At 49.8% G+C, this 19,060-nt stretch overlaps 2 protein-coding genes across 3 annotated transcripts; one reads left to right on the top strand and one right to left on the bottom strand.

Annotated features, from left to right (window-relative positions):
- Nucleotides 1–949: 949 nt before the first annotated feature.
- Nucleotides 950–11,614, top strand: bcan (brevican). Its single transcript, XM_037454043.2, has 14 exons — nt 950–1,274; nt 3,489–3,571; nt 3,685–4,080; nt 4,379–4,553; nt 5,281–5,408; nt 5,836–6,129; nt 6,287–7,105; nt 7,564–8,241; nt 9,063–9,167; nt 9,256–9,414; nt 10,116–10,198; nt 10,317–10,461; nt 10,559–10,741; nt 10,961–11,614. Exons 1-14 carry the CDS (start codon nt 1,270–1,272, stop codon nt 11,113–11,115), a joined length of 3,408 nt encoding a protein of 1,135 aa, XP_037309940.2. The 5' UTR covers nt 950–1,269; the 3' UTR covers nt 11,116–11,614.
- A 288-nt stretch (nt 11,615–11,902) lies between these two features.
- Nucleotides 11,903–15,240, bottom strand: hapln2 (hyaluronan and proteoglycan link protein 2). Of its 2 annotated transcripts, none has more exons than XM_037454090.2 (6): nt 15,058–15,240; nt 14,751–14,854; nt 13,987–14,343; nt 13,170–13,286; nt 12,913–13,095; nt 11,903–12,630 (listed from the first exon to the last, which is right to left on the bottom strand). In XM_037454090.2, exons 2-6 carry the CDS (start codon nt 14,830–14,832, stop codon nt 12,353–12,355), a joined length of 1,017 nt encoding a protein of 338 aa, XP_037309987.2. In that variant the 5' UTR covers nt 14,833–14,854; nt 15,058–15,240; the 3' UTR covers nt 11,903–12,352. The 2 variants fall into 2 exon arrangements, with proteins under 2 accessions (XP_037309987.2, XP_037309985.2); XM_037454088.2 differs by having other exon boundaries at nt 13,987–14,346.
- Between the last annotated feature and the right edge of the window lie 3,820 nt (nt 15,241–19,060).

Raw genomic sequence — 19,060 nt, forward strand, 5'->3', positions numbered from 1 at the left:
AAGGATGTGTCTGCAACACGTCCAGAGTCCTGACCGATATCTCTGCAACTGTCCTGGTCATCACCAGATTTTCTATAACGCTGTACTAGTCAGTCACTTTCACAGATGACATGTTTTCCCCCGACCTGCAGGCGGGTTGTAGGGATGGTTATGAGGATTTTACAGATATCGCTCAATCCCATTGATAGAAAATAATCATCTTTTCTTCCTCCTCTAATCAATGATGTCATTGAACATGCTTCCTTGGTCTTCCTCGAATCAATGACTGTAACAAAGTGAGTTTCTGTTCAGAACTCTTCACTTGAAGCCCACTGAGGCCTTAGGCATCAATGCACTTCAGTAACCTTTGACCTCTCCAAACTTTTAGGTTACAGACAAAAATATATTGCACAGCAACATGTGATTTAAGTCTCGATAATCCCCCTGATCCCTCCTGAATCCCCTTGGGCCGTGTTAATAATGTGAATAGTGTGATTCGACGCCTGTCATTGGCTCCTTAAGCTTTAACACCAACGGAGGCTTTGGGATTTATTTTTTTAGATACGTTTCCAATGCAAGAAGATTAAATGCTCACCTGCTGCATTAATAATACATGAAAGAGTGCCGCAGCGGTACACGGGTTTATCCCCCCCCCCCCCCCCCCCCCCCCCCCACCGGGGGAAGTTAGTAAGCTGCACTCTGCAGGACACCTTTTCATTCAGGTGTCACGGCTCGGCCTCTTTTATTGCTAACTGCACAAAGCCGTATGGAATCTTTCCATTTTGGCACGTTCCTCTACCAGAGGAAGGTCAGCAGGTACAAAACATCATTTTAAGGAAATCCAATGCACTTGCAGCACGTTTAGCTGGTGGCTAGTTGCTAACAAGCAGAACGCCAACGTGTTTGCTCCTCTGCCCCCTGGTGGCCATAAAAAGTCAGATACTGCAGCTTTAATTTGGACGTGTTCTTCACGTATAACATCAGGAGGCTGAAGGTCAATGCGCAGCACACCTCGTTGAATCAAATCCTTCTCTTCACAGAATAAGTTTTTAAAAAAAGCAACATTCCTCCTTTTGTTCATCTCACTGCGTCCTTCATTGCAAATGATTCTGATTTTCCATCCTGGAGGAGGAAGAGGAGAAGAAGAAGAAGAATGAGGAGGAGGAGGAGGAGGAGGTCTCTTAACACCGCGCTCCCCCCCGGTTCCTCCCCCCGGTTCCTCTCCTCCCGGTGTTCGTTCAGAGCCGCAGGAGGACCTTGAAGACGGAGACGTCCACCTGTCCGCAGAAGATGAAGTGAGTCCGATGCGTCTGCTCCGCGTTCACAGAAACTTCATCACATCATCTTCTTCTTCTTCTTCTTCTTCTTCTTCTTCTTCTTCTTCTTCTTCTTCTTCTTCTTCTTCTTCTTCTCCTTCTCCTTCTCCTACATGCTTGAACGCGCTCTTCATAGATTGCCGTGTTCCGGTCGCGGTGTGGAATACAGATGTTTCCACACACGGGAGGAATTCTTAAGTTGTGCTTCCGAGATGTAAAAATACTCAGAACACCTCGAATTTGAATGCAGACTCAAAGCATCAAATGTGCCGTTTTATATATTTATTATTATGTGAAATTCAGAAGGAAAAAGCATTGAAAAAGCTTTGGTAAAGTTAGGGGTGCGAAACGTTGCTTTGGACTAAAGTCACATGACATGATGCAGGTGACACAGGAGAAAATGCTTTTTCCCTCTGACGTCCCAAATGACCTGAATCCCTCCTACGCTTCTAATGTTGTGGCTGGTCAAGACGTTTTTAAACTTAAAAGTTGCATCATAAGGTGAATCTCAATCTTCAGTTTGCACCGTGAATGTGATGAAGTGATTCCTGAGATGCAGCTTTCCTCTGATTGGCTCCCTGGGTTCTGACGTCAGTGAGAGTAATTGTAGCTTTTGAGTATTGTGTATTTAGCTCGTTAATGAGCAAAGTGCAGCGACTCTTTATGTCGTCACATTGTTCCTGAAATCCTTATTATATCCGCCAAAAACGGAGATAAAACCCCTGTTCCCCGCATCATCTTATTCAGTTAATGATGCGTCACGATTCTGGCAAATGAATGTTTCAAGCTGAAAAACACAACAAATAGTAAATTACAATCCATTAAAAAGGAACATTTTGATAATAGCAATCCAGTTGTGAAACTATTTGAGTTTGGTCATTTCTGACCTCTAGGTCTTATAATAACGGGACACACATGAGAAACCCGTCTACACGTAAAGGCTGCAGTTTGAAGCTTGAAAAAAACAAAAAGGAGTAAAAAAAAATCTTTTTGAATTGGATTTCCTTCTTCTTCTCTGCCTTTCTTTGTATTCCTCTGTGAGGTCCTGCCCGCCCCGCCTGCTGCTTCCTGACTATGTCAGTGGGGGGGGGGGGGGGGGGGGGGGGGTTGCCCCTGGAGACGGGCCCAGCGAGTCGTGGCGGAGAGCAGAGATCATCCAGCCAGGTTCAGCTGTCAGTGTTTGAAAGTCACTTCTAGGATTCAGAGTTCAGAGAAATGAACTTTTCTATCATAATGTTGGATAGTTTCATCACTTTTAAATTAGAGTAAATGTAAATTAGAGAGGAGCCTTTCTTTCAGCTGGTCTGAGATGGACTTAAGGAGAACCTCCCGTTAAACAGTTGGGGAGAAACTCTTCAAGAATCCCCCACCCCCCCTGACCCCCCCCCCCTCCTGGCACCCGGAGCAGTGGAGCTCTCTCTTGGCCTCAAGGTGAAGTCATTGATATTCAGCCACTTGTGATGCTGGTCTTTGCACTTCTGATGTTTCCTGGGATGCGTCCTCAGCCTGCAAGCCCCCCCCCCCCCCCCCCCATCCAGGGTAAAAATCATGTCATGTGCTGAGTCTGGGTTCGGTCTCATCACGAGTGGCGCTTCTGAGCGACGGACCAAAAGGAGCCGTCATCATGGCATGAATCGGAGCTGGAGGTTGGGCTTCGGTCCCGGCTCTCCAGGGAGGGTTTTTAAGGGGGGGGGGGGGGGGGGGGATCAGGATTCATCTCACGTCCTACTGCTCCTCAAGTCTGAATCACAGCAAGAAAAGCTCAGAGGACACAAAGACGTCCTTCTGTCCGTCTGCTGAGCTCCAAAACTCTCCTCCACTTCCTCCCCGAGTGAAATGACCCGGAAGTAGTGGAAGTGGCGCCATGATGCTTCTCCAATGCCAAGGAAAGGAGCTTCAATGCTTCCTTACTGAGCTCCTTTAGGAACCACTGGACCATCCTTTACCAAAGGGAAGGAGATCATTCCGTCCCACAATTCCTTACTGCGGCAACATTTAAATAGTGACCTGTCATTGGTCCGTTCAGGAGAAATAAGGATCATGTGAGTAACCGTTAGCATGACTCATGTATGTTAATGAAGTCGTCTGCATGACCCACACTGTGACGACACCTGAAGGCATCTCAGAGGCTTCCTTGTAGCAGGAAATAGACAATCTGAGTTGGCTTTACGTCCTCTTGTCCTTCGCCTGCAGACCAGATGTGTCTCTGGCCGCGCTGCTGTCCTCCATCTGTCTCCTCTGGCTGCCTCCGTCCTCAAGCCACCACCAGGACTCAGGTACGCCCCCCCCCCCCCACACACATTGCTATATGTCCTTCCTATGTGTAGCTAGGCTAACCGTGTGGTGGCGCCAGCTGTTCAGTACATCTCGTCCCCCCCCCCCCCCTCAGATGGGTCCAAGCTGCTCCAGGTGACCATCCCCGCCCCCCCGCCCGTGGGCGCCGCGCTGGGCGGCTCCCTCACGCTGCCCTGCCTGGTGTCCCTGGCCCACCCGCCGCCGCTCCACTCCACCGGCGGGGGCCGCCACGCCGCGCTGACCCTCCCCCGGGTCAAGTGGAGCGTCTTGACCAACGGCAGCGAGGCGGAGATCTTGGTTGCCCGCGGCGACCGGGTGAGGGTCAGCGAGGCCTACAGGGGCCGGGCGGCGCTGCTGAACTACGCCTCCTCCCCCGCCGACCTCACCCTGCGGCTGGAGAGGCTGAGGCACAACGACACGGGCTTCTACCGCTGCGAGGTGCAGCAGGGCCTGGAGGACGCCCACGACGGGGCTCAGGTCAAGGTCAAAGGTCAGGGAGGAACTCGTCTCTTAAGACCTGATGAAGCAAAGGATTCCGGGTCTCACAGCTGTCAGATAGTGAAGATACGAGGAAGTTCTCTACTGTTTCTTCCCTTTTTATTAATAAATAAAACTAATGATGTAGAGAGAGAGAAAAACAAGTGATGTTAGTGTTACATTACATTACATTACATTACATCACATGTCATTTAGCTGACGCTTTTATCCAAAGTGACTTACAATAAGTGCATTTCCACATAGAGATACAAACTCAGAAGAACGAGTCGTGTTCTTCTTGTTCTTTCCAGGGGTGGTGTTCCATTACCGCGACGCATCCAGCCGCTACGCCTTCACCTTCGAGCGAGCCGCGGAGGCCTGCGAGGAGATCGGCGCCGAGATCGCCACCCCGGAGCAGCTCCTGGCCGCCTACCAGAGCGGATACGAGCGCTGCGATGCGGGCTGGCTCTCAGACCGCTCGGTCAGGTGAGCCAACGAGGCGGAAGATTCCTTTACTTTGGTGCTATCTTCAATCAGGGTTTGGTGGTCCATCACTCAGAGAAGGGCTCAAACCCGGCAGCAGCTTCCCCCGAATAAGTGAAGCCCATAGGTCCCATAGACGTCTATGAGGAAATGACTCTACTTCTGTGTAGTGACCAGCAGGGGGCGACTCCTCTGCTCCCATAGATGTCTATGAGGAAATGACTCTACTTCTGTGTAGTGACCAGCAGGGGGCGACTCCTCTGCTCCCATAGACGTCTATGAGGAAATGACTCTACTTCTGTGCAGTGACCAGCAGGGGGCGACTCCTCTGCTCCCATAGACGTCTATGAGGAAATGACTCTACTTCTCTTGATTTATTCCCTCAGTAAACATTGTAAACATGAGTTTATGGTCTCAGTCTCTAGTTTCAAGTCTTCTTCAATGCAGCATGATGTTCATTTAGTGAATGAAGGTCCATTTAGAGTCAAACAGACCATAAAGCAGGAGATGCTTTAGGGCGGGGCTTACTGTGATTGACAGGTTGACAGGAGTTGTCTGTTTTAGTCTTTAATCCAGTTTATTTTCACTTCATGAAAGTCGTGTAAATGTCTTCTAAAACCAAAACCGTATTGGACACAAAACTAAATGGCGACAAAAACCAGGCTGCCAAACTCAAAGCTTCAACAGTTCCCATATTCAGTCGATGGCTTGAAGAGGCTTCCTCCCTCAGGTATCCCATCCATATGCCGAGAGAACAATGCTTTGGCGACATGGACGGATTTCCAGGCGTGAGGAACTACGGACTCTTAGATCCCAACGAGATGTACGACGTCTACTGCTACGTGGAGAATATCAAGGGTGAGAAAAAGCTAAATCTCTTTAGTTATCAAGTCAATATTCATTCCTTTGCTTTGGGAGCCTTACTTTTAATCAGTGGGTCCTTCATTCTCAAAGCAGACTTCATTAAAAACACTTTTCTTCGGTGCAGTTTGATGTTTTGTTGCAACCTGGAAACAAATAAGTGAGTTTGATGAGACACACACAATAAGTGGAAGCCTTCGTATTTTCTAAGGTTGAGTGTCTCTTTGTAGTCATTCAGTGTGTCTTTGTAGTTCTTCGGTGTCTTTGTAGTTGCAACAGTGACATTGAGGTTAAAGGTCAGGAGGTCACCTGAGGGTCATTCATGGCTACATTATCATTTTTCCAACTTTGACTAAGTAGTTTTGTGACCTCGACCTCAAACCCTTTTTCCTCCTGAACTTGACACCTGTCTGCCTGTGTGAAGGCGAGGTGTTCTACGGCTCCGCCCCCCAGCGCTTCACCTTCTGGGAGGCCAAGGCCTACTGCCTGAGCCACGGCGCCCAGCTGGCCGCCACGGCCCAGCTGTACGCGGCCTGGAGCGACGGGCTGAACCTCTGCAGCCCCGGCTGGCTGGCCGACGGCAGCGTCCGCTACTCCATCGTGACCCCGAGGGAGCGCTGCGGGGGTGGGGAGCCCGGCGTCAGGACCGTCTATCGCTACGGCAACCAGACGGGCTTCCCCGAGCTTCACGCGCGGTACGACGTCTACTGCTTCAGAGGTAAGGAGAGTGATGCCTTGACCAGCGTTCCCGGCCGTCTGTGCACGATAGGGACGAGAAGAATAACGGGCCGGACCTTTAGAAGAGGTTCAAAAAGTCTTTCTCACCCCATCAAATCCTTGACATCCTGCGGAACATCTTCTGCTCTTCTTTCCAGGTGATAACGACGTCTACACAGAATCTCCTCTGGATTTTCTGGCCACTGAGCCGCAGGACATTGGCCAGGACAATGCCTTCTTAACTGATCCTGCAGAGGGTGAAGAGGAGGAAGAGGAGTCACTCCTGAGCGAGGGGACCTTGAAAGAGGGCGACGATGTCCAACGTGCCCAGACGGACGATCCCGTAACGCTTGGTCCCGTGGAGGCTCGGCCCCGGACGTCGAGCTATGACGAGGGGCGGGACCTTCTGCAATCCGTCACTCTGCCGTCCCGGCTTCAGGAGCAGGCGTCCTCCTCGGTGGAGGTCATGGAGAAGGCCAACGTCCACCACGGCGTCCTTTGGCCCGCTCCCGAAGGACACCCTGCTCAGGGAGAGTCTCCCGCACGTCCGTCCTCCTTTCCAAAGGCCGCCGACTTGGTCACCGTCGACTCCTCTTCACCCGCCAGGACCGGCGCCAGCACGCCGCCAGAGGGCCGCACCTCCGAGACCAAAAGCTGGGACACGCCCGGCGTTAGCGTGACGCCCGTTGTTGGCGGGCTCCTCGCCGGCTCTCCGGGTTCTCCTCGGGATGGAGAGCTTCTCGCCTCACGAGAGGACCACACCCTGCAAGCCCATCCGGAAGAGCCCATCTACTCAAGCTCCTCCCACGGAGCGTTGGGGCGGACGGAGGAGGCGACCACGTCGCCCCCGACGCCCGAGAGCCCTCTGACGGAGGAGGAGTCCGGAGATGGGAGTGTGAATCCTCCTTTGGACGAGGAGACACTAAGCTCCACCACTCTGAGTTTGGTTGGTGTGGAAACCACAGCCTCCCATCCAGGTGAGTAAGATGTAGCTGGAGGCTCTGTGAGGGAATGTACCGCGTACTTCCTGCAACTGACCAGTACAGGTGTCATCACGCTGACCTCCAAGGCCTTGACAAAGCGAACATGATTGTTATACCGATCACGTTGTTCGGATCGGGTCGAGCTCCCCACAGGGTTGTGAAAATAACAACAACAAAAAAATCGATAGAAGCATTTCAGAACTCTGCTCCTGCTTCCCGTTGTTGTCGGGGTGGGTTTAGATGTTTTTTGGCTCCTGCTGGAACCTCGATAGTGTTGATGCTCGGCAGATGGGTACCAATTACGTTCTGGTCGGTTCTAACCCTCGTGTCCTGGCTGTGCTCATCGCACACTGTGGTGTCTCCAGTCAAGATGATTACTTCCGTTTCCTGAAGAAACATCATTTGTTGTTTGTATTTGCCCAGAAAAATCTAATGTTGCACAACATTCACAGGTTACGATCCCACTCCAAGGCTCCCGGGTGCAACCGTGGAGACGTCCATCGCGGTCTCTCGTGGCGACGAGGATACGACCAACCGCGGCGGACTCGTCCATCCTGTGGAGAACCCCCCCCCTGCAGAGGTGGTCCCAGGGAGCCCCCCTGCAGAGGTCCCCGGCGTTGCGTGTGTAAACGATCCGGTCCCGAGCGGCGAGCCTGTGACTTTGTCGCCGCCCTCTGAATGCGAAACCCCGGAGATCACGACCTCGGCGCCTGAGAGCCGCACCTCTACCGCCGCCGGGCCTCCACAGGACGTCCGGCGAGGACTCGGACCAGAGGCGTTGTCCCTCGGCGCGACCGCGAGCAACACGAGGGCGGTGCAAGCCGGTGGTGAGGGATGGGGCGACTCCTCGGGAGAGCGCCCCCCGGAGGTGATGCCGGGACTCCTCTCGACGGATCCCACCCCACGGAAGGAGCGCGGCGGCGAGGAGGCCGCGGCGCGTTCCGATGTGAGGATCACGCTGATTCCTTGCCTGACTGATGTGTCGGGCTGGGAGGCGGCGCCAGCGCCGGCGCCCCCCTCCACCACCCAGGAGTCACGGCCCGACGCGGAGCACAGCGCCGAGGGCCCCGCCTCCAGGGAGCGAGAGGCGGGGAATCCCATCGCCCCCGGCAACGCCTCTTCACACAGCGGTAACATCGCTCGTGAAATAGCGTCTCTTCACTTACAATATGTATAAAACTTTTTGTTATGTTTTAAAGAAAAGATTAAATGTTTTTTTAGGTTTAAAAACAAACTAAAATCTTTTACACTTTTTTTATTTCTCAAAAACACAAAAAACAAAAAAGTATTTAGTCAGCCACCAATTGTGCAAGTTCTCCCACTTAAAAAGATGAGAGAGGCCTGTTATTTTCATCATAGGTCCACTTCAACTATGAAAAACTAAATGATTTTTAAAAATCCAGAAAATCTCATTGTAGGATTTTTAATGAATTTATTCGAAAATAAGTATTTGGTCAATTATAAGAAAATAAGACATACAAGACCACTGATAATCTCCCTTGGCTCCACGCAAGATCTCACCACGTGGGGTGAAAATGATCACAAGAACGGTCCCCCTGCTTAAGCTGAGGTTTGCTAGAGAGCATTTGGATGATCCAGAAGAGGATTGGGAGAAGGTCATATGGTCAGATGAAACTTTTTGGTACAAACTCAACTTGTCGTGTTTGGAGGAGAAAGAATGCTGAGCTGCATGATGAAGTTTATTTTATATTATTGCTCCTTATGCACATTCACTACATTCCTGTTAACATTCAATTTATTGAGTTTACAATTAAAGTTATGTCTTTTTCAGACAAATGTAATAAATGATGCATTAGCGCCCCCTGCTGGTGAGTCCATGTAAAACATTGTTTTGATCAGGCAGCAGATCTTTATTGATCTACGTATATACGGAGATATATCAGAGATATTCATGAAATAACGGAGCCCCCCCCCCCCCCCCCCCCCCCAGACTCCTGCCTGCCGAACCCGTGTCTGAACGGAGGGACCTGCGTGGAGGGGGGGGCGGCGAGGTGCTTCTGCCTCAGCGGTTACGGAGGAGACTTGTGCCAGACAGGTACGGGGTGGACTGCCTGTGGAGCTGTTTGACCCTCCCCCGCCCCCCCCCTCCAGCTGACACCCCTCTGCCCCCCCCCTCTCTCTAGACCTGGAGGCGTGCGAGCCCGGCTGGGACAAGTTCCAGGGCTTCTGCTACCGTCACTTCCCCCGCAGGCAGAGCTGGGAGGCGGCGGAGCAGCACTGCAGGATGAGCGGAGGACACCTGCTGTCCGTCACCACCCCCGAGGAGCAGGACCACGTCAACGGTAACAACCCCCCCCCACCACGATGTAATAATAATACAATCAAATAACAACAATGACATCTTTCTAATATCAGTTATGAACATTAATGGTAATAATTATCATCCTAAAAACAACGATGGTTATTATAATGATAAAGATGTAATAACAGTATTAATAATCATGATTATAAAGATAATAATTCATAACAACATATAATTATAATACAGCAGATCATTGTAAAAAATAAATATAATAATAATAGTAATGAAGATGAATATCATATTTCAATATAATATTATATATATATATATATATATATATATATAGTAATGATTATGAGGTCAATAATAAACAATAATGGTATTGTGTCGTGCATTTTTTAAATCAATATGTTAACAAAACTTTTCTCATTTTCTCATTTTTTCCAAACTTACACATATATGCAAATATATTAATATCTGTAGATTTAGAGAAAGAATGAAGTGAATTGTACATCTTGTTTCATAACAGACGATTTAAAATGAAAAAATAAAAAGAACAACTAAAACATGAATAAACATTTATGTCGTTCCAGTCATCATGTTCACGAATGTTTATAAGTGAAATAAGGGACTCGTGTCTCTGTTGTTTACTACTTTCAGACCTTTTATTGTGGCTTCTTGGATTAATAAACAGAGCTTGTGTTTTGTTGCTTCACTTCATCGTCTCTCTTGTGTCTCCAGACAAATACAGAGAGTATCAGTGGACCGGGCTGAACGACAGGACCATCGAGGGGGACTTCCGCTGGACGGACGGGACGCCGCTGGTGAGTCAAAGCCTCAATGCGCCAATCAGGGGGGGGAGGGGGGGGGGGGGGGGACATGGCGTCTTCTTCCTCTGAGACGTAGTGTCTCCCTCTGAGTCACAGTGTGTCCCTCCCCCAGCTGTACGAGAACTGGTACCCCGGCCAGCCGGACAGCTACTTCCTGTCTGGCGAGGACTGCGCGGTGATGGTGTGGCACGACGGCGGGCGCTGGAGCGACGTGCCGTGCAACTACCACCTGTCCTACACCTGCAAGAAGGGCGCCTGTGAGTCCCTTTAAAAGCCCCCATCGGTCCCCTCGTCTCGTCTCCCTGGAGGGGGCGGTCCTCAGCCGTGTCCTCTTGTCTCCTCCACCCCCGACAGCCTCCTGCGGCGAGCCGCCCGAGGTCCCCGGGGCCACGGTGTTTGGGAAGAAGCGCCTGCGCTACGAGACCGACACCAAGGTGCGGTACTACTGCGAGGGGGGGTACGTCCAGAAGAGGAATCCTGTGGTCAGGTGTCTGCCCGGGGGCCAGTGGGAGGAGCCTCTGATCACCTGCGTGCCCGGTGAGTACGCCCTTTAGTCGACGCCACGGCGAGGAACTCTGCTCAGTGGCGCCCCCCCCCCCCAGGGGGTCACTGCAGGGCGAGCAGCACCAACGCAGGTCGCCCTGCAGTGTGACGTCACTCGAGTCGGACTCGGGTTTGAAGATGAATGAATTCGTAGGTGGGGGGTTAAAAAGAAGTGATGATGAACTATAATAACACGTTGTCTCCCACCTGTAGTGCGCTCGGTGGGGGGAGACTCGGTCACCGCGCTTCCTTCCCACGGGGCCCAGGACACAGAGGTCACAGAGGGCGCAGAGGTCACGGGGGTCATTGGGGTCACAGACACGGAGAAAGCAGCTCCGCTCTTCTGGAACATCACATGGAACGTATGAAGCCAACCTGCCTTTTAGGAAACAACTACGATATTAACAATAATGATGCCAATATCTCACCTGGTCTTTGTCTCCCTTCCAGAAAGATACTCTTTGTTATTTATGTAATTTCAAGGCCACAGTTGGTGGGAAATCTAATGTTTTTAAAGCTGTTCCTACCATCAGGATAAAGGGACAGATATGCAAAACTGTACCGACTGTAGCTTTAATTTCACACTTAAGATTACTAATAATATTAAGATTAAAAGATTGAAAATCCTTCTTCCAATTTCTATCCAATATGTTTTCTGGTTTGTGACATGATCAAATGTTTTATACCTGTAAGTATCTGCGCCTCTTCATGTAGTGATGAAGTGGTGAAGTTTCATGTTGACATCTGCTCTTTAACTCAATAAATACTCCTCTTAACGTAGTGATGAAGTGGTGAAGTTTCATGTTGACATCTGCTCTTTAACTCAATAAATACTCCTCTTAATGTAGTGATGAAGTGGTGAAGTTTCATGTTGACATCTGCTCTTTAACTCAATAAATACTCCTCTTCATGTAGTGATGAAGTGGTGAAGTTTCATGTTGACATCTGCTCTTTAACTCAATAAATACTCCTCTTAATGTAGTGATGAAGTGGTGAAGTTTCATGTTGACATCTACCCTTTCATTGAACCAGATTACAGAGAACAGCATCCAGGAGAACATCATAACTTCTGTCTCTGCAGTTCTCAGAGACGTCGTTTAACATCTTAAAAACATATAAGTGAACGAATACAAATCTTCAGACTTCAGAGGGATCTTCAAATCATGCGCCAATCATTTATTGACTTGCTGGAATGAAGTTAATGAACCTGCAGATGAACCCGTTAAAGTGGCTTAAAGGCATTAAATGTGCAGGAAGCAGTCGGGTCTCATGTTAAACGGTGATTGAACCCAAAATGAACCAAACACCTTCAGTTAGTCTCTGCAGAAATGTCAACTCCTTATTAGTGATCAAGAGGGATGATTGTGGAACATGTTCATTCATTCACGTTCACTCTGCGAGAGTCGTTTGGGGATTTCAAAATAAAAGACTGCTTACTGTTTTCCCCGATCCAATTATTTATCAAATGTATGTTGATTTTGAAAATCACATTTCACTTCTTTCCAGCCTCCTGGAAAGAAGTGAATTTGTGTCTCGGCTTAGTGTGGATTCGCCTTTTGTCTCCAAAGGAGGGTGAAGCAGGTGTGCTGGCGCTTTGTTTCGGGTCTACCTATAGCAATAGGCGCCGTACAGGTGCGCCGTCTGGTCGGGGAACCCGAAGGAGCGCACCCCCGCCTCGGGGACGCCCCCGCAGCGCTCCCTGGGGCTGCCGACGGGAAACCGCACGCTGCCGTCTCTCAGCCAGCCGCCGTCGCACCGGTCGTAGTCACGGAAACGCCAGGCGGAGTAAAGATGGCCGACCAGCGCCAGCTCGCCGCCCTGGCGCCGACACGCGAGTCCGGCCTGGTCGAAGGAGAAGGAGCCCGCTACATAGGAGACGGAGCCTGAGGGAGGAGGAGACGCGTCGTGGTTTTAAATATTCCCGTTTCCATGCAGAACCCGACCTCTAATGTCCATCTCGTGATGAATCATGTCTCAATAACAGGACTTATTGTCCTCAACCCACAATCAACCCACAACGCTGGAGCTGCCAAAGGTCAAATCGCAGCTGCAGATTTGGCAAGAAAAATGGAAACATCGATTGTTCATTGAATCCATCATCACACCAATTTTTCAGAATGAGATTCTGTCCCGTTTTGGTAAGACGAGACGGACCCGGGGCTCACCGGACGTCTGGGAGGTGAAGCAGAAGGCGTCGAATCGGTCCTGGTTCTTGTCCTTCGGCCCGTAGCTGCGAATGCCGGGGAGCAGCTCCCCTCCACAGGCCGGGCGGGGCTGGACGATGGGGTAATGGACGGTGCCGTCGTGGAGCCAGCCGGCGTTGCACCAGTCCAGGCCCTCCGTCCACGCTGCAACGAGGAGACACGCTGCTTTTAGGAGAGCCGGCGTACCGGCGGGAGTCACAGGGCGGGTCCCACCGTACCTCGGTACAGCTGGCCGTACGAGGCCAGCGTGGCGTCCTGCTGAGCACAGGCCTCCTCGGCCTCGTGGAACGTGAGTCTGTAGCGGCCACTTCTGCTCTGGTACGGGAAGACCACCCCTGGAGGATGGAAGACGTCTCTCAGTGGGGTTCATCAAAGACATGACTCACAACCCAAAAGCCCCATCTTCCATTTTCTAGGACACTATGAACTAAAGGTTAGGAAACGTTTCCCGAATCCAGTGATAACTGCTGTTCTCTTTCAGTTTGACAGGTTGAGAAGATTAGCTTCTTATTGCTTCAATTAACTATTGAAATATTGATCTGATTAAACATAATAGTGTGCTGATTCTGGCAATAAAATGTCACGTTCATTGTTTATATTCATTCATAAACGGCAGCGTAGGTATTTGTTTGCTAACGTCTGTGCTTCACGTTAGCCGCTAATGGCTAACGTTAGCAAACAGCTGGTTTTGGTTCCACAGCCTCCTGGTTAGTTTGAAGCATTCTTCTCATGGACCTGCATCTTTATGATTATGTGGATTAAATACAGATTGCTTTTTGGGGGATATCAATGAATTATTTATCTCTGACAGTATGGCAACGAACTCTGAGGTATCGGACTACTTTTTTGTAGTTTTAAAAAAACCTTTAAAAAATGCATTTGTGTTTAGGCCACAAAACCAGTAGTTGGGTTTAGGAAACCAAATCAAAACATATAAACCCACAATGTTTTAAAAACCTTCTTGGTTGAAGCCCCTGTTTCATGTCTCTTGAAGGGCCACATTGGGGGGGGGGGAGCTGAAACCTGGTGACTTGACTTCAATCCTCAACGTTACGACCACACTCTCGTCCTCGATGCCGTAGACCAGCTCGCAGCGATACGTGCCGCCGTCTTCCAGCTCGAGGCCGCGGAGCTGCAGGGAGGCGTCCATGGCGTGCGCCTTGGGGAGGGAGGCCCGCCCGCCCAGGCGCCCGTAGGGCTTGAAGGCGTGCGCATTCGATATCATGATGATGTCCTCCCGACCCGCGCGGTGCGGCTCCAGCTTTGTCCATTTCACTTTGTACTGGGCGGGTTTGGTCCTCAGGACGCACGGCAGGGTGGCGTTCTCTCCCCTCCGGGCCACGACGTCGGCGTGCAGCAGCGTCTCCAGGAGGTACTTCAGCTTCTTGGGTCCTGCTGGTGAAACAGGATCCAGGAGGTGTCAACGGAGGGGTCCTAAAACCTGTGAACGAGTCAGCGTTTCTCCACATCTCCCCACGAGCTCGTCTATCTTAACCCTGTTAGACACACATGGATCGGGTCTGATTCTGCTTCTTCCACACAAACAGTCTTCAGATGTTGAAGGTTCTGTGGGAACTGATTTTTTTGTTCTTAAAGAGATGGCAGCTTCAGCTCTGCATCGTCTTTATGATGCAAACCGGAAGCTGCCTCCTAATGTTGCGCTCGACTTAAGAGCAAGAGGGTGGAAAACTCGCATATGTTTCCTCCTCCACACACCTGGCCAATCGCAGCGTTAAGCGGGTGTGTTTGTTTTCAGATCGTCGGGTTACCAAAAACCTCCTTCGTCATCTTTCTCGTACCTTCTCTGTTGGAGGAATAGACGGCCGAAGACCAGGCGAAGCAGCTGGATGTGAATAGAAGAACCACGGCAAAGTTCATCATGAAGGGAGTCCTCCTTCTGTCCCTCAGAAAAAGAACAGACAGCGTAGAGATCTCACTTAAGGCGGCTTCCTATTTGTGGCATTAAACCATCACACTGTGTCTTTGTTCTCATATTCCGTCTAAGAAATTTAATTAAATTAACTTCTTAAAAGACTGCTATGCGGATGGCAAGTTCCATGTCGGCTCATGTTCAATATTGCAAAAGCAAGAGAAATAGTTCAAAACCTGTGATGTTGTGAAGATGTCTGATCATCGTCCTGCGTCGTCCCACATGAGGAAGATGTCTTCAAAGCTTCTGGACTTCCTCATTAACTCATAACTTCTGGGATTAGATTCTTAGTGCTCATTGCTGTTGGCTCTTCAGTCCGAAGCCCTGAATGTTCAGCAGCTGTCACACTCGCAGCATCTCTCTGCCCCCCCCCCGCCCCCCCCTCGCATCCTCTCCGTGGTCATATGGTCCAGCCTGACGGCCATATGAAGTGCGACAGGCTCTCTTTGTCTCTGATCCCTTCTTCATTCTCATTCAGAAAGAAACAACAAGTCAAAGCTTAGAAGATTATTCGATTTTCGGTTGTATTCAACGATCAAGAGAAACGTCTCCCAAACCTCTGTCTCCAGGAGCCTGATCAGACTCCGACTGGTACCCTACATGTGACCAACCCCTACTCCCCTCATTGCTGACCCGAAGACATCTAAAGCAGCAAATGGACTTCATGTCACTGCTTTATTGAAAGTGCAGCTGATGATGCTTCGTGTGTTAATGCCTCTACACCTCCTCACTGTACCTGCAGTAGGAAGCGCTTCATTGCATCCTGCGCCTCATACTTTCTGGAGTCTTGTTGTTTAGTGTCTGAACCCTCTTACAATTCAGTTATTGGTCGCTTTGGTTAAAAGCCTCAGCTAAATGATTTATGTAAACGTTAGCGTCATTCTGTGTAGTGACCAGCAGGGGGCGACTCCTCTGCTCCCATAGACGTCTATGAGGAAATGACTCTACTTCTGTTTAGTGACCAGCAGGGGGCGACTCCTCGGCTCCCATAGACGTCTATGAGGAAATGACTCTATTTCTGTGTAGTGACCAGCAGGGGGCGACTCCTCTGCTCCCATAGACTTCTATGAGGAAATGACTCTACTTCTGTGTAGTGACCAGCAGGGGGCGACTCCTCTGCTCCCATAGACGTCTATGAGGAAATGACTCTACTTCTGTGTAGTGACCAGCAGGGGGCGACTCCTCTGCTCCCATAGACGTCTATGAGGAAATGACTCTACTTCTCTCTTGATTTATTCCCTCTGTAAACATTGTAAACATGAGTTTATGGTCTCAGTCTCTAGTTTCAAGTCTTCTTTCATGAAGCATGATGTTCATTTAGTGAATGATGGTCCTTTTAGAATCAAACAGAACATGAAGCAGTCCAAATATTGGCTCTCTGTTTTTGTTAACATTTATACTAGTTGCATATGGGGGGGCGTGACAGTAAACACAGTGTTTTAGTATAAGACATATGACTCAATCTTCTAATATCCTGTAACAGAGGAATGAATATTCAACAAGTACAGTCTGTGTACATTGAATTCAAAGTTTCACTGATAAAAAAACAGGCTCCTGCTGTCCGGACAAACACGGGGCTCCGGGGTCGGCGGGAGAGGAAGCCGGGTCGGCTCTGGTTCCCTCTGCCGCCGCGGCACAAGGGCCGCATTGTGGCGTCCACGGCCTCCGCGCAGCCACGGCGGGCGGCGGTCACACAAACACCGTCCCATGCGGAAAAAAAGAGAGGAAATAATGGGATTCTTCTGTTTTGTTTGCTGTTGTGGCCTCTTCATTGTGCTCCGTCATCAATGGGACTCTCTCTTGGCCTCCAATTAGTATTCAGCCAAACGCCCCTCAAATGGCCCACTGTCCCTGTCAACTGATAAAGAAGAGAAACGTCTGCAAATCAGCAAATACACCACTTTTAACAGGGTTCATAACCAGATGCAAATACCAAAATCCACAAGTATTTCCACACTGAATGTGAATATTATGCTGCATTGATGTCTTTTCAGAACAAGGTGAATTTTGCATCCTTCAGTCAGGTTTGTTGGAAGTTAAGAGACTTTCACTCGACTGTTCCCAAAACACAACGGAACAAATCCTCACTCTTCTCAACCTCGACGGAGGTAGTGGATCCTCCTCTCCTGATCTTACCTTTCACAATAAAAGCCCTCTAAATGTGCACGCTGTAAATGTTAAACCAGAAGGGTCACTCAGAGCATTTAACTAAAGAGAAACTGACGCTCCTCGAGTCCAGCTTCACACAAGAGAGGCTTCACCTTTCAATCGGCCTGTAATCTGTACAAGAGAGGTCAAAGGTCAAACGTGGAGGACAAAAAACCTCCAACACAGGCTGGCAGACTGTTCATTGCATTCATTCGTAATAAACTTCAGTCAGTTTGAGCTAGCGAGTGATTAGTCCTCATGTGATCTCCTCGTGCTCCTCCTCTCTCAGGAGCTCCGCAGGTGAACTCTCTCCCTGCTGACACTTCATCTGCGTTTGATTGATGGCTTTGAGCTTCACTTTAAATTAAACCCCTGAAGCTGGGAATCAATCACTTTCATTTTATTCTGATTGTTCTTGTTCAGCCTGTTTAGATCCTCGTGAATTCGGTGAGAACAGAAACCTCTTATCAGCACATCTGCCCAAAAGAGCCATCTTGTCTTTAAGCGACTGAGCACCCGCCCCCCCCCCACCCCCCCCTAATGTTCCACAGTGAGCGAGGCCCATATGGGGGCTGATGGAGTATCAGCTTACGTGACTCTGCTGCTAGAAAAAGCGTGACAGGCTCGTGAAGGTCCAGTGGGTTCAATGGATGTACTTTCTGACAACTCCTGTACCATTGTGAAGGGACCCCCCCCCCCCCCCTCCCCCCATTTAGGCCCATGTATCGACACGCTGGCCCCCCTGGAACACAACGCATTCCTACGGACGCCCCCCCCACAAGGACCTCGCTGAGAGCGGCAGTTTCTAAACGTAGTGACAGATGTGGAGACCTGAAGGATCCCGACAGCGGTTTGACGGAGGGGTTACCTGCCCCCCCCCCCCCCCCCCCTCCCGATGCAGGTAGCTGCTGGTACTTCTTTGTGTGTTCCGTTGGGGAGCCTAAATGGAGCAGGATTTCACCTTTGACCCCTACGTTGTGCAGCAAACAACGTCCTGCATCCCTCTCCTCAGAGGGACGTGGAGATGGAAACGCCCCCCCCAGCGGGCGTACCTGTATTTGTGTTACACCTCCCCGGCTGTCACGCTATGAATGCTGGGTAACCTCGAGCACCAGCATCCACCTCCTGAGGAGTTCCGGCACCACCCGACATTCACGACCCGACCAGCTGTCTGCGGTCCTGCTGACCCACAGGACACGCGTGTGTGTGTGTGCGTGTGTGCGTGTGTGTGTGTGTGTGCGTGTGCGTGTGTGTATAAATATGTTTATACAATCATGTACAAAGGAATTGAATAAAGAACTTTCACCTGGAGCGGTGACATAAGACGGACCACAACAGGAGAGTAAAGAGTATAAAGCTAAATAACACTTTCTGTCTCACGATGGACACAAAGTCGTTGTTGTCAAACGAGTTTTGGCAACAACGACTGTTTTAAGTTTAGAAAAAACATCCTGTTTGTGTACAAAAAGAAACGGGTTAATGTCATGTTACCCCCAAAACAAGAGACATCCGCCACCGCCATGTGATCTCCACGCTGCGTGTCATGTGACCCGTGCAGGCTTTTTTCACTCGTAAACAAGTAGACAAACGTCTAGAAGAGCTGACCTTTGACCTTTTGAACTCGAGGCTGTTCATAACTTACCGGTCGAGTGGCGCTTGTAGCATGTGACAGTCACACAGGTAGATATGGATCTGAGGGCGGAGCCACGAGAGACATCTGCATTCCTCACCTGTCTCTGCCTGCAGCTCCTATGGGGGGTGTGTGTGTGTGTGTGTGTGTGTGTGTGCGAAACTATTATATAGTTTTCATCCCATAAACATTATGTTGTTATATGTAGTATATACTTATCTAAATATAATAATAATAGAACAACAACAGATCGATGTGCTGGTTTCTTTCTCATTTTGGTCAAAATAAGATGTTCATGTAGATTGAGGTAGAGTTTAAGTCCGTTGTGTCGCATCGAAGGTTTTTTATAGAGACGACAACAAGGTTCATGGTAGAAACATTATTTGGCCAAAGTTATCACA

This window comes from Pungitius pungitius, chromosome 11 (assembly GCF_949316345.1).
Source record: "Pungitius pungitius chromosome 11, fPunPun2.1, whole genome shotgun sequence".
NCBI classification, from domain to species: domain Eukaryota; kingdom Metazoa; phylum Chordata; class Actinopteri; order Perciformes; family Gasterosteidae; genus Pungitius; species Pungitius pungitius.